Source organism: Clytia hemisphaerica, unplaced genomic scaffold (genome assembly GCF_902728285.1).
Source record: "Clytia hemisphaerica strain Z4C2 unplaced genomic scaffold, Clytia hemisphaerica genome assembly, whole genome shotgun sequence".
Taxonomy (NCBI): domain Eukaryota; kingdom Metazoa; phylum Cnidaria; class Hydrozoa; order Leptothecata; family Clytiidae; genus Clytia; species Clytia hemisphaerica.
Window position 1 is genome coordinate 374560 of NW_027104271.1, and position 22602 is coordinate 397161.

General features: G+C 36.4%; 1 protein-coding gene across 1 annotated transcript; it reads right to left on the bottom strand.

Moving 5' to 3' along the window:
• Positions 1-2811: 2811 nt before the first annotated feature.
• LOC136816685 (putative leucine-rich repeat-containing protein DDB_G0290503) lies at positions 2812-22412 on the bottom strand. The gene is made up of 21 exons (XM_067073010.1): positions 22263-22412; positions 20704-21282; positions 20248-20390; positions 19054-19099; positions 18343-18479; positions 17396-17584; positions 16626-16694; positions 15890-16032; positions 14575-14672; positions 14296-14363; positions 13160-13300; positions 12550-12819; positions 11725-11904; positions 10506-10632; positions 9672-9824; positions 9014-9205; positions 7930-7953; positions 5207-5278; positions 4629-4800; positions 3634-3776; positions 2812-3122 (listed from the first exon to the last, which is right to left on the bottom strand). The coding sequence occupies exons 1-21, from the start codon at positions 22341-22343 to the stop codon at positions 3054-3056; spliced, it is 3096 nt and encodes a 1031-aa protein (XP_066929111.1). The 5' UTR covers positions 22344-22412; the 3' UTR covers positions 2812-3053.
• Between the last annotated feature and the right edge of the window lie 190 nt (positions 22413-22602).

The window sequence follows — 22602 nt, forward strand, 5'->3', positions numbered from 1 at the left end:
TCTTAAGTCTCATGTTAAAACTCAGAGTTAAAACTCCAACCGTACTTCAAAGCACTTAAAAATCACTTATTGCGGTTTTCAAATTTTGAGGGAATTCCCCTTTTGTGCCAAATATTATGGTGGGGATCGTAGACATCGCTACATTGTTCCTATTGTTTAGTTAGTATTTTTCAGGCCAACGTAGGGATTTCACGATAATGGAAATCTGGTACCAATATTTAGGTAAATTTTTCACTTTTTAACTTTGAACTTTTTACCAGAACGCACTTTTTATATAAGAATGGTGTTTTTCAAACCCTTACAGGGAAATATCTCTGAAGATATTTGACAAGGTCCCGAATTCACTTAACATTCATATCTGACAGGGTCCATTTGTATCCAGCAACACGTCCCCGTCGGCCGTCAAAGTTATTTTTTACAAATTACTCCACTGCTCACAAATATTTCATCAACAAGTACAAACAAACACTCAAAGCCCAAATTAAAACTTTTCCGCAAGTAAAATTATCTTTTGATTATACTGTTATTTATATTTTATTCCAGATTTCAAAAATTTTATTCATCTATTCTAAATTGCCACCCCTTCAGTCAATATCTCCTTCAATCAATCATATCTATGAAAAACAAGTCAAACGAGTTCTTCCCGTTTGGTCAATAATTTCCAATAATAAAACATTTCTACCTTTTTTAACCAGCGCCCATAACCTCATAAACTTTTCAGAGAGTCGAAAATGAATTCTTTTTCAACACATTGACAAAAAAGAAATAATGAAGAAAACAGTGGAAGGCCCGATATTTAGTTTTCCTATTTTTAAATAAATATTTATATTTCCCACCCCTAACTTCAAAGGTTTCAGTTTTCAGTAGCCGAAAGCAGCAAGAAATTGAAAAAGAAAAACGTGTTCTTAATTCTTAAGGGAAATCCTTAGTCACGCACCCTTCTCACAGACCCACTGGGAACCCTTCCCACTGGAAAAATTGGCCAAAATATCGTCCCCGGTGTAAAATTATCCTCCAATTTTTGTCCCCATTGAAAATAATCAAACCGATCCTCATTGTAAAGCATTGTGTTATTTTTCCCATCCCCATTGAATTTTCTGACTTGAAAACGAAAGAAAATGAATCCCGGCCATGAAAAATATGGAAATATCACTCCCCATCGAGTTTCAGTCTGTTATTTTTACCCCCACTGGCTGACAAAATCCTACAAGGTCTGTGATAAGGGAGTGTTTATGAATAGTTTTTATTATGTATTTCTAAAAGAAAATGTTTATGGCTAGGCTGCTCACATTCTCTCTGACTATGTTTTTATTTAGGGGACGCGTATCGTGTATAAAATTTCCGTCCGAGAGTTGCCCCTGTCTTTGTGGTTTTCGTTTTGTGTGGCGTAACTAAAGTGTGTCCCAAAAGAATTGTGGGTAAATTTTTACATAAAACTCACTCAAAGCTCATTACAATTCTCTGTACAATCGCAATAGATATTAAATTCCCAAGATGATTGAATAGGTTTTAAGTATAAAAGTCATATAAAGTTTGGCATAACTTATGAGTTTTACTAATATATAAAAATTTGTCCGCTTGTTTGGGACATATTGAATTTTTATTAAGCCTTTTTCTTTAAAATTAAAATACGTCATAAGACGAAATACTCGTCGGTTTAAAGAATTTGCCGGTGAAAAATTTCGTCACCATGTAAATTTTCGTCAATTTTTGCCGATTAATTTTTTACCGAAAATGTAATAGCTCATCTTTTGTTACATGAGGGAATTTCAGAGTGAACTTTGAAAATTTGATCATAAAAAGTGAAAACCGTCACTCGAGAGATTAGGTCACCTCGTTTTACAAAGAGAGTAAGAATCGATTGCGAAAAGAATGCCATTACATGAACACTAGGTCATTCACAATTTTTGTAAACAAACAGAAAGGTCAAGAGAGATAACTTAAATATTGACAAATGAAAAACTACCATCGTAGCTTTTCCAGTGCCATCTTTCTAACAGAAAAAGACCAGAAATCTGGGTACAATAGCTGAAAATGAGATTAGGTAGTTTTGTAAGTAAGCATATGATCTTTCGTAACTTTAGAAAAAAACCTTTTTCAATCACCGGTTATCCTGGGAAAAATAGTGCAAGAATCCTGGAAAAGTCAGTAGAATCTTAGTGCATGAACGATGGTACAATCGTTGTCAAAACTGGTGTCCGATGACCCTTTTTCAGTCCCCCATCTCCCCCCAAAATCAATGTTGGAGTTGATATTGGTATTGGGGGAGGGGGTGGACAAACAGTTCTCTCCAGGATTGTAACTGAAAACCATCCCGGAATACTCATTTTTAATAGTCTTGGTTTTAATCGAAGTGGATATCCTCTTATTACACTCTTTTTATTCTATAAGAACAACTTTATAAGAACAATGAGGCTCAAAATCTCCAAAAAATAAGAACAATTTAAGAACAATACTGAGCCTGGAATTACTCGATTTCAAGCAATCTAGTAAAAATTTAGTATAAAACCCTATATCCATCCTATATAAATAAGAGCAGGATAAGAACAATTTAAGGCTTAAAGTGCTAAAAAATGAAGTACAGTCGAACTTCATCATAGAATTACTGGTTCTTATAAAAAAGATTGTAGTTTGTAGGGATCATTGTACTCGATTTGAACTTCAAATTTAAAGCTTGGGATAGTTGATATAAGAGGGTATGGGCTAAACCTTTTTTGTGTAGTTTTGGCAGTTTTCGCTCAATCAAAGTGCAGTACCAATTTAACGGGATAAATCTTGACCACACCCATTATTGAGGTAACAAAAAAAATGTTGAATAAGATTTTACACTTTGTCAATCTTTTAGTAGAATAAAGATTATAATACATAAGTTTAGTATTACAATAGACTTTGGGACACATGACATGGAAGTTTGCCAACACTTTGTTTACTTTTTTAAAGTACAGTTGCTTCATGTTGTTGTCTTTGGCAATCTCTTGTTCAGTAAATTCATAATCTTGAATGTCAACACAAATTGCAAGAGTAACGTTTGTTTGTTGACGTCCATGTTATTATCAATTTTCCATGAGGGGTAGCTTATTCAATAGAATCGAGGGGTTTTTTCGCCGCCTTGCGGTACCATCCTAAAAGGAAAGAGAAATTTAGAGAGTTGTAATATCTAAGGAATTCATTGCATAAAGTGGCGTTTGCTCCACACTTGCAGCGATTTCCTTTAAACCCATTCCCCGTGTCACAGACCCAGTGAAACTCCTGCACAACTAAAAACACTCCTGTCTCACAGCCTGGAACTTTTTTCTTCAGTGGGGATAAAAACTCCCATCGAAATCCCAATTGAAAAATTGAAATTTCAGGGTATTTTCCCACCGGGGACGAAATTTCGGCCGAATTTCCCAGTGGGGCTGCCCAGCGGGTCTGTGACAAAGAGGTGTCTAAAAGAATTGCGCCAAATTTTCGTCCCGGAGTGAAAAATGTCCTACAACTTCAGCCTCACTGGAAAATGTGAAACATTGTACTCCAAAACCACCCCACTGGATTTTTTGAGCTGGGATCAAAGGACTTTTTATCCCCATTGTGGGAAAAGTTCCACCGGGGCTGTGAGATAGTGGTATCGAGTGATAAATAGAGGTAGCATACCTTCCATGAGTATCCGTTGAAAAGGGAGAACGAGAGGAAATTATTTTCACACATCTCTTGTGCTTCTTCATGCTTAACGATGATTGGTTGAAACGGACTCTGATCTTCCCAATGAACTTTCTTCTTTTCAACAACGCTGCACGCTGGAAAGTTAAATATGTATAAAAACGTCAATATGATAGTCTTTCTCTGTGGGGCGAAAAAGCGATAAGGTTTCCGCCCACGCTTGTGGATCAAGTTACATATTTAACAAGTTTGAAAACGGTGTATATTTCACATCAATGCGCTGCGACTGCTAGGGGGAGGAAGTGAGAAATGAGATATAGCCGAAAACTGGAGTCTGATCTTGAACTTTTGTGCCACGTTTTATCTAGATTTAGAACGCCATGCGACGGATGGATCTAGTGTCTGGTGGTACACGCGTGATACATTAGTAAATACAGAGACTCTAGAGCCTAGAGACTCCCATAACTCGAATACGCACGGGAACACAATTTTGTTCGGCATTGTTAACTGAAAGGACTATAAAAGGACATTCAAGTTGAACTTTACTGCATTACTTTCAGTCACACATTTTTTATGAAAAACATACGGACCCGCTTAAAGTGCGTAGGAAACACGAGTGCCTTCAAATGCTAAAAAGGAAATCCCCTCTAGCCTTCGACTTTATCTTATTTGACGGGGATGCGTATCATGTAAAATTATAAAAATATAAAATTTCCGTTCGAAAACCCCGTGTGTTTTTGAGAGGTATACTTTACCGAACAGGCTGAGTTACGCTTTCTGTTTGTCTTTACACGAAAAGCGAAGGAGGGTCATATCTAGACGATGCTATCGTCCGTTAAACGCGGGAAAAAATTCGGGCGTCAGGGCGGTTTACGGGAAAAAAGTGGCGGTAGAGTTTTGCTTAATACTCGAGCCTGACCAAGGGGCACACACTTGCTTATAAAAAAAACATGTATATCATATCAGAGGTGATTATTTATACAAGATACCTGACTTTTCTTTGTTTTTGAGATGTGTTTTGATGAAGAGGGTCCAGAAAGGGAGAAGTTCTTTCAGTATCATGTTACTGGCTTCGTCGAACAAATGAATGTCGATGAACCTTCGGAATGTGTGTTGAACTTTTTGAGATATACGAGAAGCAACTTCTGGGGAAACATCAACCTTCAAAAATACAACACTTGATTTATTTATCACAGATACCACTTAGTATCAAAACAACGGTCCTTTAACGTTCGATGAAATAGAAGATACGCGTTAAGCGAGGCAAGGTTGAGGGTTCGAATCCCAGCGGATTTCCAAGATTTCCCAAAATGGTACTTGCTGCCTCTCTGCTTGATGCTCAACAATTAAAGAGACAATATCAAGGGCTAAGTGTAATGGTGTAATGTTGGAGGTTTGAGAATTGATACTATGTTTCGGTGAAGAATGATTGACTCGGGTGAAACATATAACAATTTAAAATAATTTTTTGAAACCAAAAGGAAATTCATATTCTTGCGAATAAGAGGGGAGCGGGGCAACTTAACGCCCAAGAAAGAGAGAATGGTGAAAAGGGACAGGAACAAACCTGTAACCAAGGAGGAGAAACAGAATCCAGGAAAACATCCACGATCACCTCCGCTTTGCGACTTGATGATTCCTAAAAGAAAATGGGAGTTTTGAATATTCATAAAGATCTAATAAACAAGAGGACTGGGGTATAGCTGGGAGAACGGAAAGTTTCGAAAGATTCTGATTACGGAATGTGTTTTTTTCATTAGAAGGCCCTTTTTTTCAAAAAACTACGCAAATCTCGATAAAAACAGACTTAAAGGCTCTGACCATAGTGAATTTTCAATATTTGCCACTACAAAAGATAAAGTTCTACTTGATGTAGCACACAAAACTGTGGCATGTTATACATTTTCTGTTAGGCCAATTATCCGCGAGTCTTAAAATTTAAGAATCACAATGAAAAAATTTGATGAAAAAGACTTTCGCGAAGAAGAGTAGTTCAACTTTGAAGAGCTTAGTTTCGGCGAAGAAAAAACAATTTGGAAATTTTTTTGCGGTAGATGGTGTATCTTTTACACGTTTTTTTTTTTATTAGAACACCTAAAATTTGGCTGAGCCTGGATGTGCTTATTTTTTTTAGCAATTTTCAGCCTAAAATGTTCTTAAATGCGTTCTTAATTTTTCAGACTACTCTAAATCGACAATATGATACAAAATAAAGAGCACTTAAATTTGGCAAAATTTGGACAATATTCGACTCTCGACTTTTGAAGATCCACCCCTAAATTCGGTTAAAACTGCTTAAAAAGAGGGAAAAATTGTAGTTTCTCGTCATTTTTTTCCAAACTGAGGCTGGGGATGTTCTTAAGATGTTCTTAATTTTTCGACGAATTTCAGCCTATATGTTCTTATAAACTAGGTTCTAATAAAAAAAAAAACGTGTATCGAACTAAAATTTTTTTTCGGAAAATTTTTTTCAAAGCTTATTTGCTTCAAAATCTTGAAAATAGTGCTTTTTGACCAGTTTTCCATCCCAATTTTTCATAGAAAAACATTCATAACTTTTGATGCATTAATTTAGAAAATGTTTCCGAAAAATTTAAAAAGTTTAAAAGTTCAATTTTTTCGGACAGTTTGAAAAAATTTCGAAACAAAAAGGTTAATTACCCATTAAAACTTAGTACTTTTTAATATTATTAACGTCTTTTTAAAGTTCATAACGTCATTTTTGCAATTAGTACTAGTAATCGTATGGTTTGGAGTGCAATTAACGATTAATCACGAGTAACAAAGGAGAAAATAGTAATTTGCACGAGTCCGAAGGACGAGTGCAAATTACGGTATTTTCTCCTTTGTTACGAGTGATTAATCGTTAATTGCACGACAAAACATACGATTCCGAGGTAATCGTCAGTAAATAATCATTAGTAAATCATAGTGGTTTTGAAAAAGAATCTTTTTCTAACTTTTATATTTTTGTAAACATTCGAAAACCTCCTTTTTTTCTTTTGTTTAAAAAGAAAACATTGCAGTGTAATTTTTCTTTCTTTTCAATTAAAAGAAGCTATCGTAACGTAAAATTTCTTTGTTCTTTTTTATATTGAAGAAAAAAAATGTCTTTGTTTTTATTATATAGTAAAAAAAAGTCTCTGGAGAGAAAAGAATAAGGGGACAAAAGTGTCCCCCCGCCGAAGAGTGCAAAAAGTGGTAATAGTGCAATTAACGATTAATTGCACTCCTCTAAACCAATCAGATTCGAGTAATTTTGCACGGCTGACGATTAGTATATGTAATCACATGATAACGAGTGCAATTCGAGAATAATTGCACGAGTGATTTTTTTGTTATTAATTTTCCGAGTCCGAAAGGACGAGGAAAATTCGAAATTATGTGATTACGAGCTAATCGCACAATGACTTTCACTACTTTTTCCCAGTTAGGAAAGTAAATTACAGAAATTACACTGAGAGTTTTATATTTTTCTCTTCTCTCTGTGTCTTTCTTTTTTTGTTGTTTATTGATTTTGTTTCTCACAAAATAAATTTCGAATGCAATTAAAACGTTCGATGCAAAAAAATGCAAGAAAAAACATTAAAATCAATTTTGTAAACATTGGCGCGGCATTGAAGAGTGTGATTAACTATTAATTGCTCTCTACAGGATGCAATTAACGATTAATTGCTCTCTTTGAGGGCGTGCCAAATAAGAAAAAATAACCCATCGTGCGATTAAATTCTTAATTACTCTTAAGGGATTTGATTAAAAAGCAATTTATTAAGGCAATTCTTTGTTGAAAGTGTTGAACCTAAAACCAAAACATAACTTGTATGTTCAATCAAATACTTAAATCAATTTTTCGACTATGGTTGGAGCCCTTAAAAGCGCCAGAACCAATGTTTTTGTAAAACAAAGACATAAGATCTGCTTTTCTTGGTTTTTGTATTTAAAAGCATAGGTACACACCTTTTCACTGATCCCCGATAGGATTTTTTAAGCCAATGCGCTGAATTTGAATTTCACTTATTTTGAAAGTTTTGAAAAAAAATTCAGTGGGAATGGACAAATTGCACAATATTTTGCAGTGAGGATTTGTTTATTTGATTACTTTCAGCGTGGACAGAAATTAAAGAGTATAATAAACCACGGGAGACAATATTTTGGCCACCTTTTCCAGTTGGGGGGGGGGGTCCAACCTGGTCTAAAAATTTGGCTATAATTCTCCACTGGGTACAATATTTGGCCAATTTGAGGGGCCCACCGGATCAGTGAGAAGGGAGTGTATAGGTTTGTCCTTACCTCATCCATGTAAAGAAACACTTCCTGAAAGACAAAAGGGGAAAGGCATATTAAAACTGGAAGAATTTAGCCAGAATATTTTCATCTACGTTCAATGGTTTCCTGAAATGAAATGGCCCAGAGGAAATTATTGTCGAAATATCTTGACGTTACAAATCCTATACCAACCTCATGCCCCTGTATTCCAGGCTTTATTTACGTTACTGATTGACGCCGGAGAATATCATCTGGCGCTATTAGTAAGCATAGAAAAGCTGATAATACGCAGGGTTGATCTTATACTACAATAGCACACCGCTATGCAAACGTCATAATTATTGCTTTTAACATTTGACCGTTGAAATTCAATCCCATTGCAAAAGCAATTAATGCAAAGGATGATGAAATTAAAACTGGGACAAACAGTAATTTTGATGTCTATTTTTGGGACAAGCTGGAGCTTTTACAAGCTCTTATTTGATTTGGTTGGTTGTTAAGATGTATAAAAGAATCTTATTACTTTTTCTAAAGAACGCGTCATCTCTATCACTTTAAATGACCAATTAGTGAAGTATCTTGTAAAAACTCCAGCTCGACTATCCTATTTTTAGAATCACTGTGGTATGCTATTTGCCAGCTACTCTAAGGTCCCGAATAGACGTCCCCACCCGTTTATTAATTTTCGAAAATTTTTCCGACCTCCGCGTTCTTATTAGGACCCCCCCCCCCGTTTATTAATTTTCCGTTTGTTTTGTTTTTGAGTTATAGTGTAAATCAGGCTTAATCTATTTCGAACGACCTTAGAGTACTGCAAACCAGGTCAAATGCGTGTCAAATGATGATGATTTTCAGGTCACGTTTATTATATTTTGCAAAGATTTCGGACTCCCTTTTATTCATACCCCCTATTATTCGGGACCTTAGGTTGTGCTAAAATCAGTTACTGACAGGATAATCGATAATACAGGAAAGATAAAAAATAAATACCGTAAAATTTTAGAGCGAATTTATAAAGAAAAGCAATATTTCGATAATTCTCGGTGAAAAGTTGAACAGATTTTCTTTATATAGCGAAAGTTTATGGGCTAGATAATAAAACATTTACCTTATATTTGATGACCTCAATGAAAAAAAGAAGATTTTTTCCAGCTCTTGGAAATCCCATATCTTCACATCTCACAAGATATCTGTGGAATTTACTGATCAAAGTCTGATTCTTTTTGGAGGAGAGGTTGGAGACGGTTTTAAGAAATTGTTGATGGTGTTCTCGTCGTTTGGTACTGGACGTGGTACCCTCCTGGAAAAAAAAACTTCTATGTATTCCTCATGGCAGAGTCCCCTTTTTTGCAAAGATATATTGTAGCAAATGAAAAATACCCCTGTCTCACAGCCCCGGTGGAACTTTTTCCAACAGTGGGGATAAAAATTTCTATCGAAATCCCAATGGGGAGAAATTCTATTGTTCCCGAGCTTTAAATATCCAGTGAGGATTGTTTTGGACAGCAAATTATTGCATTAAATTTCGAATGTGACAAAGTCAATTTCCCAGTGGGGCTGAAATTGTAGGGTATTTTGTCCACCGGGAACGAAATTTTGGCGAAATTTTTTAGTGGGGTTGAGGTCCCGGCGGGTCTGTGGCACAGGGGTGTGACAAAATAAAGTAAATTTCTTTCGACTCGACTGGGGATCAATTACCAAATCAATACTTTGAAAACGAGATAATAGTTGCCCGTGATGCAATTTATGAAAAGGTCTACTATTACTTTAAAGGTCTTTTTCTTCAAATCGGCGACAAATTTGTTTGCGAGAAGAGCTTCTTGCCACCGTTGGTCTGCCACTTCATCCTTTTGTTCCGATCGACTCTCCTTGGGACCAGCTTCATTTTTACTGTCGCTTCGATTGAAATGATTCATATACTGTAAAGAAAGATTGGAGATTCATTTGTTAGCTCTTTCCCAATGTATAGAATTATCAGTAACATTTGTTCCCATTGCTTAAATCACCACGACTCCATACTGAACCTACAACTTATTGACTTCAAATGCCCGAGGTTATTGGTACTCTTTGAATTTGGCCATCTCTCCACTTAAATGAACCAGCCCTGCTCTATTAGTACCCATCCTCACGGCAAAAACCCGCTCACTCACTTCAACAAACACTTATTCAATCACCTCACAAAACCCACTCACTTAATAATTTTTACTGATAACTCATAACCTAGCAAATTGACTTTTGCGTCGTTTACTTTCTCTGCTAATTTCCTGTCTGTATTTACTCTCTGTAATTCGAATCTTTCTTTAATTCGAAGAATTTTTTTGGTCATTTAAAGATTGAATTAGAGACCAACAGAGTGATGGAAATCGCGTCATGGGATCATTGAGTTTGATGCCTCGGAGGGCTAGAGAGGAATCTTAAACCTCTCTCAAGCAAGGAAAATTGAAACCTTAAGTTTGCCCCACATTTAGAAATTATGTTTGAAAAACACACATGTCAGGTGTTCTGGATGGGAAACAAGTGACTTCATTTCCCATTCAGGAGTTTCGAATCTAGCCCCTTCGGACCTTTAAAATCATTGGATGGCGGGATTGCTTTCTTACTTTGATATAGGAATCAAATGAGGATGTTAGTTGTGGTAACACGAATTGTTGAGCTTCACGAAGCAATGAAGATGTCGGTCTTTCTTTGGTTACTGTAGAAACCAACACTTTGGGTAAGTCAATCGATCTAAACAAGGAAAATAAATAAATAAGACTCCTTAGAGAAAGTTTTGGAAGAATATGTTTTACTTGGTAAGAGTTTTACTTAGTGGTCAAACAATCTACGTAAAAATCTATTGATGATTTTGGTTATTTCCTCGTTTTTAGAAATTTAAAGTTCGGGCGAAAAGGTCACTTTTGGGCTGTTTATTAAATGTAATCGAATATTTCAATTTGGGAGGGGTTTATAGACTTCCAGGCTATATTCTGAGCGTAATTGGACTTCTCTCAGGGGGGGGGGGGTCTTGCAGTTACTCATTGACACTATGTGGAGTAACTGCAATTTTGGACATTTTCTACAGACACCACCACCCTTGCAGTTATTCCATAGTGTACTAACTGATTTTACCCTCAAAATTGGTGTATACCACCCCCAAAAATGCCAAATTTGGCAATTTTTTCACTGAATTCCTCATTTTTGATACCATTTTACTGGGTACGTCTTATTAACGACCGTTCAAGAGTTAAATATCTCAATCATTTTCCAAGTTTGTTAAAATATCTTTCATGCCTTGATTGAAGAAAAAAATTTGTCATTTTTTTTTTGACTTTTGAAAAAAATTTTTTGAATTTTTTTGCTTCCGGAATTTTTAAAAACCTAAAATTTTAAGTGAAAAATTGAAAAATGTGCCCACTTAGTACACCATGTCCTACCAAAATCGACAATTTTGGGCTTAGGCACCACCCATGTTGCAGTTAGTCCACTGGTGGAGTAATTGTTCTCCTAAATTTTGGTTTATATACCACCACGGTAGTAATTGTCATAGTGTTTATATAATAACTGCATGACCTCCCTGCTTCTCTTGAACTTTCAGATCCGACTTTTGGATCCTCAGATCTTAAAGTCCTAAGTATTAAGTCTGGTTTTAAAATTCAGAGTTAAAAATCTATTTTTCCAACCTAAGTTAGAGCGCTTCCAAATCGTTTATAGCTATAAGGTTTCGTGGAAATTCCCTTTTTTTCTCAGATATTATGACCTTGATTGCAAATTCCCAATGATACCCCTTGAAAACACAGCAGAACTTCCTACAAAGATGCAAGATAGAGAGAGAGAGCTTACTTTCTTGATGTCGTTTCGAAGAATGTTTTGAAGATAGCGATCGAATTAGATTCTCGTTGCGCCATTTTGCTTGCACCGAAGAGCGAAAAATAATTTTCGATTTCCAAATACATTAACAATTCATTCATTAACCCTTTCCCTTCATGCTCTTGTACAAATGATTTGAAGGATGACATCACTCTAGAATGATAAAGGGCATATAAACCTTAAAAACCTTACTCCATATCTCAAATTTTCCTTAACTCGAACAAATTTGCATTCCCCGCTCGTGTTCGAGTTAAAGATGTTCCACTGTAGTGATACCCCAGCTGGCCCACAACGTTGTTTCAACGTTCGTTTAACGTTATATGGACGTCGTGAACGTTAGATAAACGTTGAAACAACGTTGTGTGCCAGCTGGGACGCTACTTGTGCCCTACTTGGTCAACCTTCTGGGAATTAAATTGGGCGATTTCAAAGGGATATTAATAGCTTGATTATCATTATAAAATGTAACTCATTCTTTGAAATAAAATCTACAACACACTGCATTGCGTGAAGATTGTGCCTGCATAAAATACCGTGTAGCAATTGTAAGTTAGTTCTTTATTTTGAATTTTCTTGACACTTTGTGATTCTATTTATTTCATTGTAACCCAGGAGGCACTCAAGGTAAACGACCTGCAATACCTGTGGCCCTCAAGAAGCCCCTTTTCCAAGCTTCCCAAAGCACACTGTAAGGATCGAGAGACCTAAAAAAGGCCTAAAAAACAAAGGCCTAATTTTGGGCCGCACGCACGGTCGTTTTTAAATCGAGTGCCAACACCCCCAGGGACTGTAACTCACTCTTTGTCATCAATGTGATCTAGGAAATCTTCTTCTTCATTTTCACTTTCAGAAGAATCCACCATTTCTTCGTAATCTTCCTCACTCTCTTCTTCATCTTTCGTCCCAGGCCTCCTCTTCTGTTGAGCGAGCGTCATCTTTTCCGCGTGCATATAACGACGTGAATGTGACGTCAAGATACCGTGGTTCCTAATGGCTGAACAACGTTCGGCCATTGTAATTGCAGTCATTAAACGTGTTCGACGCTCTGATTTACTCGAACCAGGAAGTCTAAAAGAGAAGGAAATTATTCTGATGAAAATGATTCTTTGTTAATTCTTTTTTCTAAATAGCTCCGTAAGAGGGTGAGAGGACAATTTTTCCCGGACAATTTTCCCCAGGGGGGGGGGGCATTTTTACCGGGGAGGGCAATTGCCCTAGAATCCCGTAAAAGAACATGCCCAGGTTGGCACACTGCATCTTTTTTCGTCCCGATTTAGAATGAATATCAAATGAGCTTTCGAGCGCTGATTTAGTAAAGCAGAACATTTTCACCAAAATCAACATTTGTCAATCATAATGAAATCTTTGATGAAAAAATTTGTTAATCCAGGCTAAATTTAAGGTATACCTTGGAACCCATCTATTTCCAACTTGTCTTTTGCTAGATGAAGTTCTTTTGTTTTGTTTTGAAAATATTTCTTCTTCTTCGTTGACTGTTTCATCTTCAAGTGGTCCCTCGTTCAGAATGACTTTTGGCGCGCTCTCCAATCTGCCAGAACAGTTGGAGTCATTACACGTTTTTTATAAGAACAAACTATATAAAAACATAAGGCTTTGGTGGCCGAAATGCTAAGAACAAGTTATGACCATTTTAAGGTTTTGCTGACTCTAAAATGGCCATATTTCTTTGGAAAATGGGCAAAAATATTCACAAAATTGAGAAAATAAGAACATCATGTTAAGAAAATTTTAAACTTAAAACTTAAAAAGTTAAGAACATTCGAAGGCTTCAAAAAATTTGGATGTTTTTACAAAAAACAACGTCATAACAGAGTTTTGTGTGAAAGAGAGAACAAAAAGCATAAAGGCCCAGCGACATAGCAATAGTCGAATGTGTACACTTTGTACCAGAAAGCACCAAAATCAAATTGAAATAATTTAACTAAATAATTTAAGGAGTGATGGCCAAGTGGTCTAGGGCGTCAATGTCTCAAACCAGGGGTTCGTTAAATTATTTAGTTCAATTAGTATCCCCGCTACTTCCAATGTTCCGTTCAGTTCATAGATAGCCGAGCCGGCTGACCGTGGACCCCGTAAAAACAATCGAAATACTGTCTAAAAGTCCTACATTACGAGAGCGGTCAATGTAAAATCTCGTACAGTAAAGATTACATCATTAAGAGCATAATTATGCTAATTATGCTTTTGTTTCGGGCTCCAACCCTGACCCTAACTGGGAAGATCGATATTGTTATAAAAAAAGTTTCTTATAAGTTACTTCTACATTCCCAATGTGGAAAGAATATTGGGCCATCCACGTAAAAAATCGACTCTATCTATCCATCTAATTGACAAAGCGCTGCTACTTTGGGCCTGCAGGACTATGTGCTTAATAAAACGCCCGATGCTTGGCCAATTATCAAGTATTGAAGATAGAAATCAAAATGGCATTTATTTATCTGCAAACATACGTTTCGTCCTTCCAGGAGCACGTGCGGGTGTCCTCGGAGTCCTGGAACAGTGTTTTATTTATTGAAAATTTACCTGATCACAAAAATGTCTTGTTGTTGAAATTCTTGCCAAGTATTTTCTAACCTACTAAGTGCTTGTTCCTGAAGAAAAAAACAACAGATTTTGCGGTTGCTATATGGATTATGGGTAATAATGACTGATTGCACCAAAATTTTAGACCAACAGAAAGTCTTTATCAGAGTGCGATGGTCCTGATTATCCATGATTCTTTTCAACTGTGAATGGTAAAATGGTCTATATTAATTTTATTATAGAATTTAAACGTCAATTTCTATAATGTTTTTAGTTTACCTGCAAACCATTAAATGTTTCCAATAGAAACTCTGTTGATATAATCTCCGTTTTCTTCAATTTACGGTAGATTCTCGAGGTTTCCAGCGATGAAATTTCTAGACCAGAACATGTAAAGATTTTTAGGCTCGAAAAATATGCAAACCTCAAATAAAAGAAATATTCGTATTACAATAAGAATATTTAAGCCTGAAAATTTCAAAAATTTAAGAAAACTTTACAACCCTGTCCATTTATGGATTCTTTATACAACTTATAAATTACGTAAATTCTACAACCCTGTCTGTACAACTCTCTTTGATTGTGTCTCAAAACAATCTTTTCTAGTAAATGCATCATTATTTCATGCCGGGGGAGCATCTAGGCAAGTGAAGGGTAATATAAGGGTATATGCCCCTAAGGATGCCTTTTTTGAACAAGGCAGTCCCTGTAAGGGTTTGAAATAAAATTTCAGTCCGACTAGTGGTCGGGAAAGAATAAAACTTTCACTTTTTGCCCTTAGAAAGATCGAAGTTTGTGGTTAAATAAGTCCCAATAAGGATCGTAAAATTCAAAAAAAAATTCGTTTTTACCCCTACTTTTTAGTCCCGCTGAGGGTCCGAAGGTCGGAAGTCAGGCGGCACATACCCGTCAGCTCGCAACCCTAGTACGGGGGTACTATCGGGACTCTGTGGCACTTTTGTCTAAAAGAACCCTATTTAATTATAATGCAACCAGAGAAGTTAATTTGTAAAGTATTATCTGTTTTTAGATCAAATACTAAATTACGGTATAAAAGATATGTTGCTTGTTTAACCTTTTAAGTGCCAATGTCGTATATATCAGACATGGGCTATGTATGAGGGCGAAGCCCTCCTGTACTGCCCAGTTTGAGTTAGCAATCGTCATTTTTGGTCAAACTCGTAGGAATTGGATTGGGCTCCATGGTCAAGCAAAAAAAAATCAAAAGTGAGTTTTTTCAGCGACATTTTAAGCTAAAAAGTCAAAAAGAAGGCAAAAATTTGACAAAAATCCACTTTTTTAAGATTTTTACTGTTTTTTGACCATTTTTGGCCAAGAACCTCCAAATTTTGTCCTGATTTACTTGATTCTGTCTTCCAGCGAATTAATTTGAAGTTTTACCACTGGGCACCTTTCTATCATTCAGGCAGGTCCGCGCAGCGGGCTATAAACGAGCTTCTAACTCCTTCTAGATCTGGAGATATAAGCCTTTAAAGTTTTAACTAGCAATTTTCTTTAAAAAACTTAGAAAAAATGACCGTAGGACTTAAAGGTTTGAAAGGATTGAAATATATGAAGTCAAATCATTATTCACCTGAGTTTTGATGACAATACTTCTGATAGAATTTCCAGGTGTCACAAAGCTTCAATAGTCGATCTTTGAAAAGCTCTGTATTTTGGACGAGTTCTTTCAAGGCCAAAATGAATTCAACACTCCAGCATTCAGATGGACGAAACCTTGAATTCAAAAAAATGTAATTGGAGAACATATTGAAACAATATACCTTATCGGGGAAAAAAGTGTCAGAGTTTTATATTTAGTAGGAGTTTTTTTTCGGTGGGGAAAATTTCGTCACCTAGAGGCATTTTCGTCACTTTCCCACGACCAAAATTTCAAATTCATCACTTTTCCCTGACGAAATTTACAATTTAGCCACTTTAACCCAACTAAATTGTCCAAATGAAAAGATCTTGTAATTCGACGTTTAAAGCACTAATTTTGGTTAATAAAGGTGTAAATAATTTAGATTTTAATTTTGATTGGGATTTAAAAAATCGGTTAAATGTCTTGGTCGGGTGATAAAATATCGGTGATAAAATATCGGTGATAAAATATCGGGGAAAAAATTCGTCGGGGGAAAATTTCGTCACCCGTCACCCCATCAAAATTTTCGTCACTTTCCCCCGACATTTTTTCCCCGATAAGGTATTTTCGTTATACAAAAGAATACCTGTGTTTAGTGCCCGTTCGAAAAATAATTAGTAGAAAAATCGTTTCTAACCTCGCCTACTGGATAAAACCTTGCTCCATTCCACTAAAATATTCTTACTTTCCTATCCATGATTTGAAGGGGAAGCCGCAATCTTTTTCGCATTCTAATGCCTTCTTCAACGAAATCCTAAAAAAGAAACAAATAGCGAATAGATGATATCGGCTTTCCGAATTCTCCCCGAATGATTACCCATGATGCATTGCGCAAAAAAATTCACGGAAAGTCGATATCGTCCGTGAATTTGCATCATGGGTAATCATTCGGGGAGAATTCGGAAAGCCGATATCGTCTATTATTAATACTTAGTGCAAATAGATCCAAATTCAACATAAATGACCAATACCATCGGAAGAAAGAGCACGAAGGGAAATTCTGAGCAAAAAGAATGTATCATAACATGTCCCTTGAGTTTCAACGTGTTGCTTTGGGGTGAACAACCTAGACTATGCTATAGTCTAGGATAAATCACGAACTAGTAATAAACCCAAAGCCGAAGAAAGTTTGCAAACGTTTTTTTTTCCTGAAAAGAGTTTGCTGTTTCGCTAAAACAACCTTGTATGTCAGCTGGGTTACTATATAGAACGAGATAGATGTATTACGTTACTCAATTCTTTGAGCACTCTATAGACTCTGTTGAGGAGAAAGCTACGCTTCTCCGTTCACCGCAAGCGATTATGCGAAGCTCAACACTTAGTGTTTTGAGCACATTGGTGACAACAGCAGTCTATGCTCGCTCAACCGAGCCGCACTGATGAGTCCTGGGAATGACGAAACACGTGTCTGCGGATGGATGAAAAAAGCGAGATAGAGAAATGAGATAAAGAAACCTTTGAGATGAAGCGGGACTTTGTTGTTCGATTTCCAATCTTTCATTCGGTATATCTTCAATTTCAAAGTTGTGTTTGATAACGTCGTTGCGTTCTTCTTCAGGGAGAACTGATAACGATTGAACCAGATTGAATTCCGCGAAGAACCATTTATGATCTAATTGTTTTCTCTTTGGCGTAGAAAAAGGTCTGAAATGGGGACAAACAAAGGCTGTTGAAAGTTATTTCCCATGTAAATCTATTTTTATTCCCAGCTGGCACACAACGTTGTTTCAACATTCATCTAGCGTTATATGGATGTTGTGAACGTTAGTCATTTGTGATGTTGTTTTGAGGGGCGTCGTAATCTATTTAGACTACCTTTGCCCATGTTGTGAACGTTAGATAAACGTTGAAACAAACGATGTGTGTCAGCTGGGTTGCTATCAATAAAGCGATTCTAATCATCATCATCTTCGATTTATAACTATAACAAATAGTCAAAGAATTTAAAACCTGCAGATAGTTTAACCGGAGGGCTTCGTTTGAAAGACGACCGTTTGTGCGGCCCAAATTTAGGCTTTTCAAATCGAACCCTTACAGCGCAATTTTCTGAAACTTTTTGTCCATTGTAAGGCAAAAAATGATTTTCCAGACAAAATTTTCAGATTTTCCAACAAAGTTTTGTTCAAATAACTTCGTTTTGTTCACATCTTACACCCTTAGAGTTTGCTTTTTCTCATCCTTGCTCACTTCCACTCTTACAGTGCAACTTTGTGAAGCCCAAGAAACTTACCCTTTAAGAGCCGCAGGTCGGTCACCTCAAGTGCCCTCCCCCGAATGGTTTATCATCACATCATAAAACGAAAACCTAAAGAATATCTCCTGTTCGTTAAAGAGACTGGTTGGTATAAAAAGAGCTCGGTATTAGGTAAGCCTGGAAGGATAGGTATTTTGTTTACACAAACCGTTTAGTGACTTGCAAATGTAAAGTGAATCTTTTGAGCCAATAGTTTTGTATTCTTTCCATGATATCGTGTTGTGTTTGAGCGAAATATTCTCCAAAGGCTTCTGTATTTTCTTTGCTTGTCAAATTTAGAAAGATCTGAAAGAATGAAATACTGCTGAACACATCTATCAACCCTTAGTGGTGCGGTCAGCTTTTGAGTAGTTAAATTTCAAGGAAGATTTTTACTCGGCGCACGGCATTTTTAAGCTACAACTAAATCAAACTATGTAAATTTCCGCCAAAACTATTCCAAGTCTATTCGGTGGAGTGCAAACTATTTAGCATTCGAATAGCTTGACTATATTGTTGTTACTTTATCGCTTCGATACAAAGATATCTTATATCTTTCCAAAAAACACTCCCGCACTTGTGTTTTTGATACTGTCGTCGTTACCAGTCTCCTCAAAAGCTGACTGCGCCGATAAGGTTTAAATGTTTATAGGTGTATTAAAACATTTGAAGCTGTAATCATATATGTTAGGTTTACAATAAAAAGTTAGCTAACTCTTGTTAACTCAGATTAGACCTCTTATGCGACGGACGCCATAGCTCAAAAAACAAAACCTAGGCTGTGATTGCTAAACATAAGATCAAATCAAAGATGAAAACATGGAAACTGTTTTATGGACCAGCCTTGGCAAAAAAAAAATCAAGAATCAAAAGAATATACTTTTGCATCTTCTGTGAGATAGGAAGCAAAGTGTTCTTGCATGTATCTAAAGAAAACGAAAACGAAAAGATCCTTTTTAATAGATCTTATCGGAGTTTTTGATTTGTCTAAAAAAGCGATGCATTGTGGGATTGTTTCGAGTGTATTACAATAGAAATCTCTTAGAAATTCCTCGAGAGATTTCTACTGTAATACACTCGAAACAATCCCACAATGCATCGCTTTTTTAGAAAAATTTAAAACTCCGATAAGGTCTATTCTGAACTTCTATCACGTTATGATACAATAAGTTAAGATGGTGTGTTGCAGTCAACTCTCCCTAATTCGAACTTCTGTAATTCGAATCTTGCTGTAAAAGACGATATCGGCTTTCCGAATTCTCCCCGAATGATTACCCATGATGCATTGCGCAAAAAAATTCACGGACGATATTGACTTTCCGTGAATTTTTTGCGCAATGCATCATGGGTAATCATTCGGGGAGAATTCGAAAAGCCGATATCGTCTATTTAACGAAAATTTTGGTCTCCTCAGCCGGAAGTTAGTTTAAAAGAGAAGAGATAAGAGAAGAGAAGCTGACCCTCCGATATCATCGGACCGGGCCCTATCCCGGGATAGTCTCCTACCCCTAGATAGGGAAATCACAGCGCTTTCCAGAAATTGTACTCAGTGCTCGCGACACATCAGAGCCGTGCTGTATCGTTGATGGTACTCGCACATTACGGGAGAACCTTGCGTTCTCGCAGGTACTGAACTTTTTTTTCTTATTCGAAGAAAACTTATGAAGATCAAATTAGAGAGAGAGGTAATGTACTTTCAACCCTCCGAGCCCAAGATCTGACATCAATAAAAAATAGTAGATTTTAGGCTCTTTTAGATTTTAATATGCAGGTTTACGTTGGTAAAAATAAAATCATTATCTCGTTTGTATCTGCCGCACGGTAAAAAACAGATACCCAAAATGATGGCCATAAAATTTTGAATAAAAGAGGAATTCCCTCAAGATTTTGATTAAAACCGCAAGTGAATTTTGAGGGCTTTAAAGTAGTTTTAGAAAATATAGGTTAAATTCTGAGTCTTAACATATGCTTTCGGACCTTATGATCTCAGGATGATAGTAGTACTGCTGGTATCTGAAAAGTTCTACTTGAAAACCGGTTATTGCTACACAGGTAGAAGACTTCAAATCCATACTTAACAATTTGATTGCGTTTGATTTTTGATGTTGGGGAAATATCTTGATCAAAATATTCTTCCACCAAAAACCATAACTCCAGTAGATGTTCGGATGTTTCAACTGATCTCAAAAAATCCAAAAATTCCACTCGTCTCTTTTCCTAAAAAGATAAAAAACGTTTGCTTCATACTATACCGTGAGATCGGGTAACTTGCATCAGCGGAGGCTAACATGCATAGCCCTTAAATGAATGACCTGGCTGGTCATTAAAATACAAAGTTAAATTCTCTGCTCTCAGGTTGTACTGTACCATAGAATTTCTAGCACTTTAGCAGCTTTGATTCATCTAAAAATGGAAACTAGATAACATTTCTTTCATGGTACAAAAAACTGCCTTTGCTTACGTCCAGCCGTCTAGATGGAGAACCGATTTTTCAGCCTAGACTAACATGATGATAATTCAGAAAACTCACTTCGTCAAAATGAATTATTTGCGAATCTTCTTCATTTGCTTCACTTTTATCTTGTTTTTCATCATCATTATAAAATTCTAAAACACTGCTCGTTCTTCCATCATTGCTGTCACGTGATCTCTCTACTACGTTTTCGCCGTGAAGTTTGTTGTTTTTTGTAATCAATGGAAGACTTTGTGCTCGATTGATCGAAGTTTCAATTTGTGGGAACGAGGTTCGTGTTGTTGTCGAAGAGTGATACCGTTTCGGATGATTTAGATTTTTTTCCACTGGTGAATTTCTTTTACACGAATTTTGAGAAAGTTTCGGTCGAAGATGATTAAAGAATTTGTACAATCGAAAATAATGACTGTTGAGGAAATACGGTAGACGGTTTTCGTGGATCCAGGAAAAGATTTGTTGCTGCTGGTTTCTTCTTTCTCTTCTACTGGAACCTCTTGATGCAGTGAGTACTCTTTCTCCAGAGCTTTGTGAGGATTTTGAGGTGTTAGAGCTTCTTGAGGATTTTGAGGTGCTGATTTGTCGTGAGGTGAATAATTTGAAAGAGTTGATTGACCAACATACATGCTGGTTGAAGCCCTAAAAAATCAAGAGTGGTTGATTTAAATTCTTAGACGTGCTCGCTTTTGTGTTTCTTACTTTGAAACATTTCTGCTGAATTATCCTTATACTGACGATTTGAATACATGTTTTATAAGAACATAAGGCTTCAACGGCAAATGCCAAAAACAAGTTAAGAACATTTTAACTTCGCGGACTCGAAAACACCCGATTTCTTAGGAAAATGTGTAAAAATGGTCACAAAATGGTGAAAAATAAGAACATGTTAAGAACATTTTTAGGCTTGAAACTGAAAAAGTTAAGAACATCCGAAGACTTTTGGATGTTCTTATAAAAAAACGTTTACACCCCATTCTCATAACTACACCCCATTCTCATAACTACACCCCTTCTCACGCAGACCTTGTGGGGACCCTTCCCGCTGGAATAAATTGGCCATCGATATGAATTTGCCAAAATATCGTCCACAGTGGAAAGTTATGCTCCAACTTTTGTCCCCACTGAAAATAATCAAAACAGCAAACCCTCAGTCCTCCATTCTTACCAAATCTTTTGACTTGAAAACAATGGAATTGAAATCTCAAGCCATAAAAATAAAAACATGGGAATATTAATCGCTTAATCCCCATCGAGTCTCAGTCCTGATTTTACCCTGTTATTTTCACCCAAACTGGAATGGATAACCAGCATGCGATTGGAAAGGGTTTTCTTCTAAAGGTACTGAAAATTTTTTGTTTACTTTCAAAAACTGCTTAACTTTCCGAGTTCCGAGGTTCATTTTCATCTAACCGAAGTCCTGGTATTTTTTTCCCTAGAAAAATGGAAGTGCAAAACGAGGTAACGTTGATCCATCTAATCGAGTAAAACCAGTATAGATTTCAGTTTAAAGATTAATGCCAGCCCTTTAATCTGACACTGAGAAAATAATAACGCCAATAAAAGCCTGTGAATAAAGAGCCAACGGGGTATTTGCATTGATTAGTGAAAAGAACTTTTACCTCTGAGCATAAAAATCGGTTGAAGTAATCCACAAAAATTCTATCATTTTCCAAATTATTTTTTAATGTCAGTTTGTCCATTTTTTGTTCAAAATCTTTCTTTGATTTCTCACATACAGAAACGAAAATTCGCTGAACTTTTTTATAATCTGTTTTAATCGCTAAATACCAATTACACTCCAATTTATTTGAAATTGACACAAGGGAGAAAATCTTATTATCTACTCTCGATACTCTGTGATTACCCTTTTTCTTCGGAGATCCTGCGACTTTTTTCCGGTCTAGTATGAACACACACGGCTATCCGGTCAACTCAGTGGGGCTCAGTGGCTGTCTCTTG

What these genes read in the sequence shown, in the direction of transcription:
- LOC136816685 (XM_067073010.1), bottom strand. Translation starts at nt 22,343, where the DNA reads ATGGACAAACTGACATTAAAAAATAATTTGGAAAATGATAGAATTTTT. An exon ending in CAAGACATTTTTGTGATCAG is followed by an intron (nt 13,301 to 14,295) that starts GTAAATTTTCAA and finishes CTGTTCTGGCAG; the next exon opens with ATTGGAGAGCGCGCCAAAAG. An exon ending in TGAAGAAAAAGACCTTTAAA is followed by an intron (nt 9,206 to 9,671) that starts GTAATAGTAGAC and finishes TTTTTTTTCCAG; the next exon opens with GAGGGTACCACGTCCAGTAC.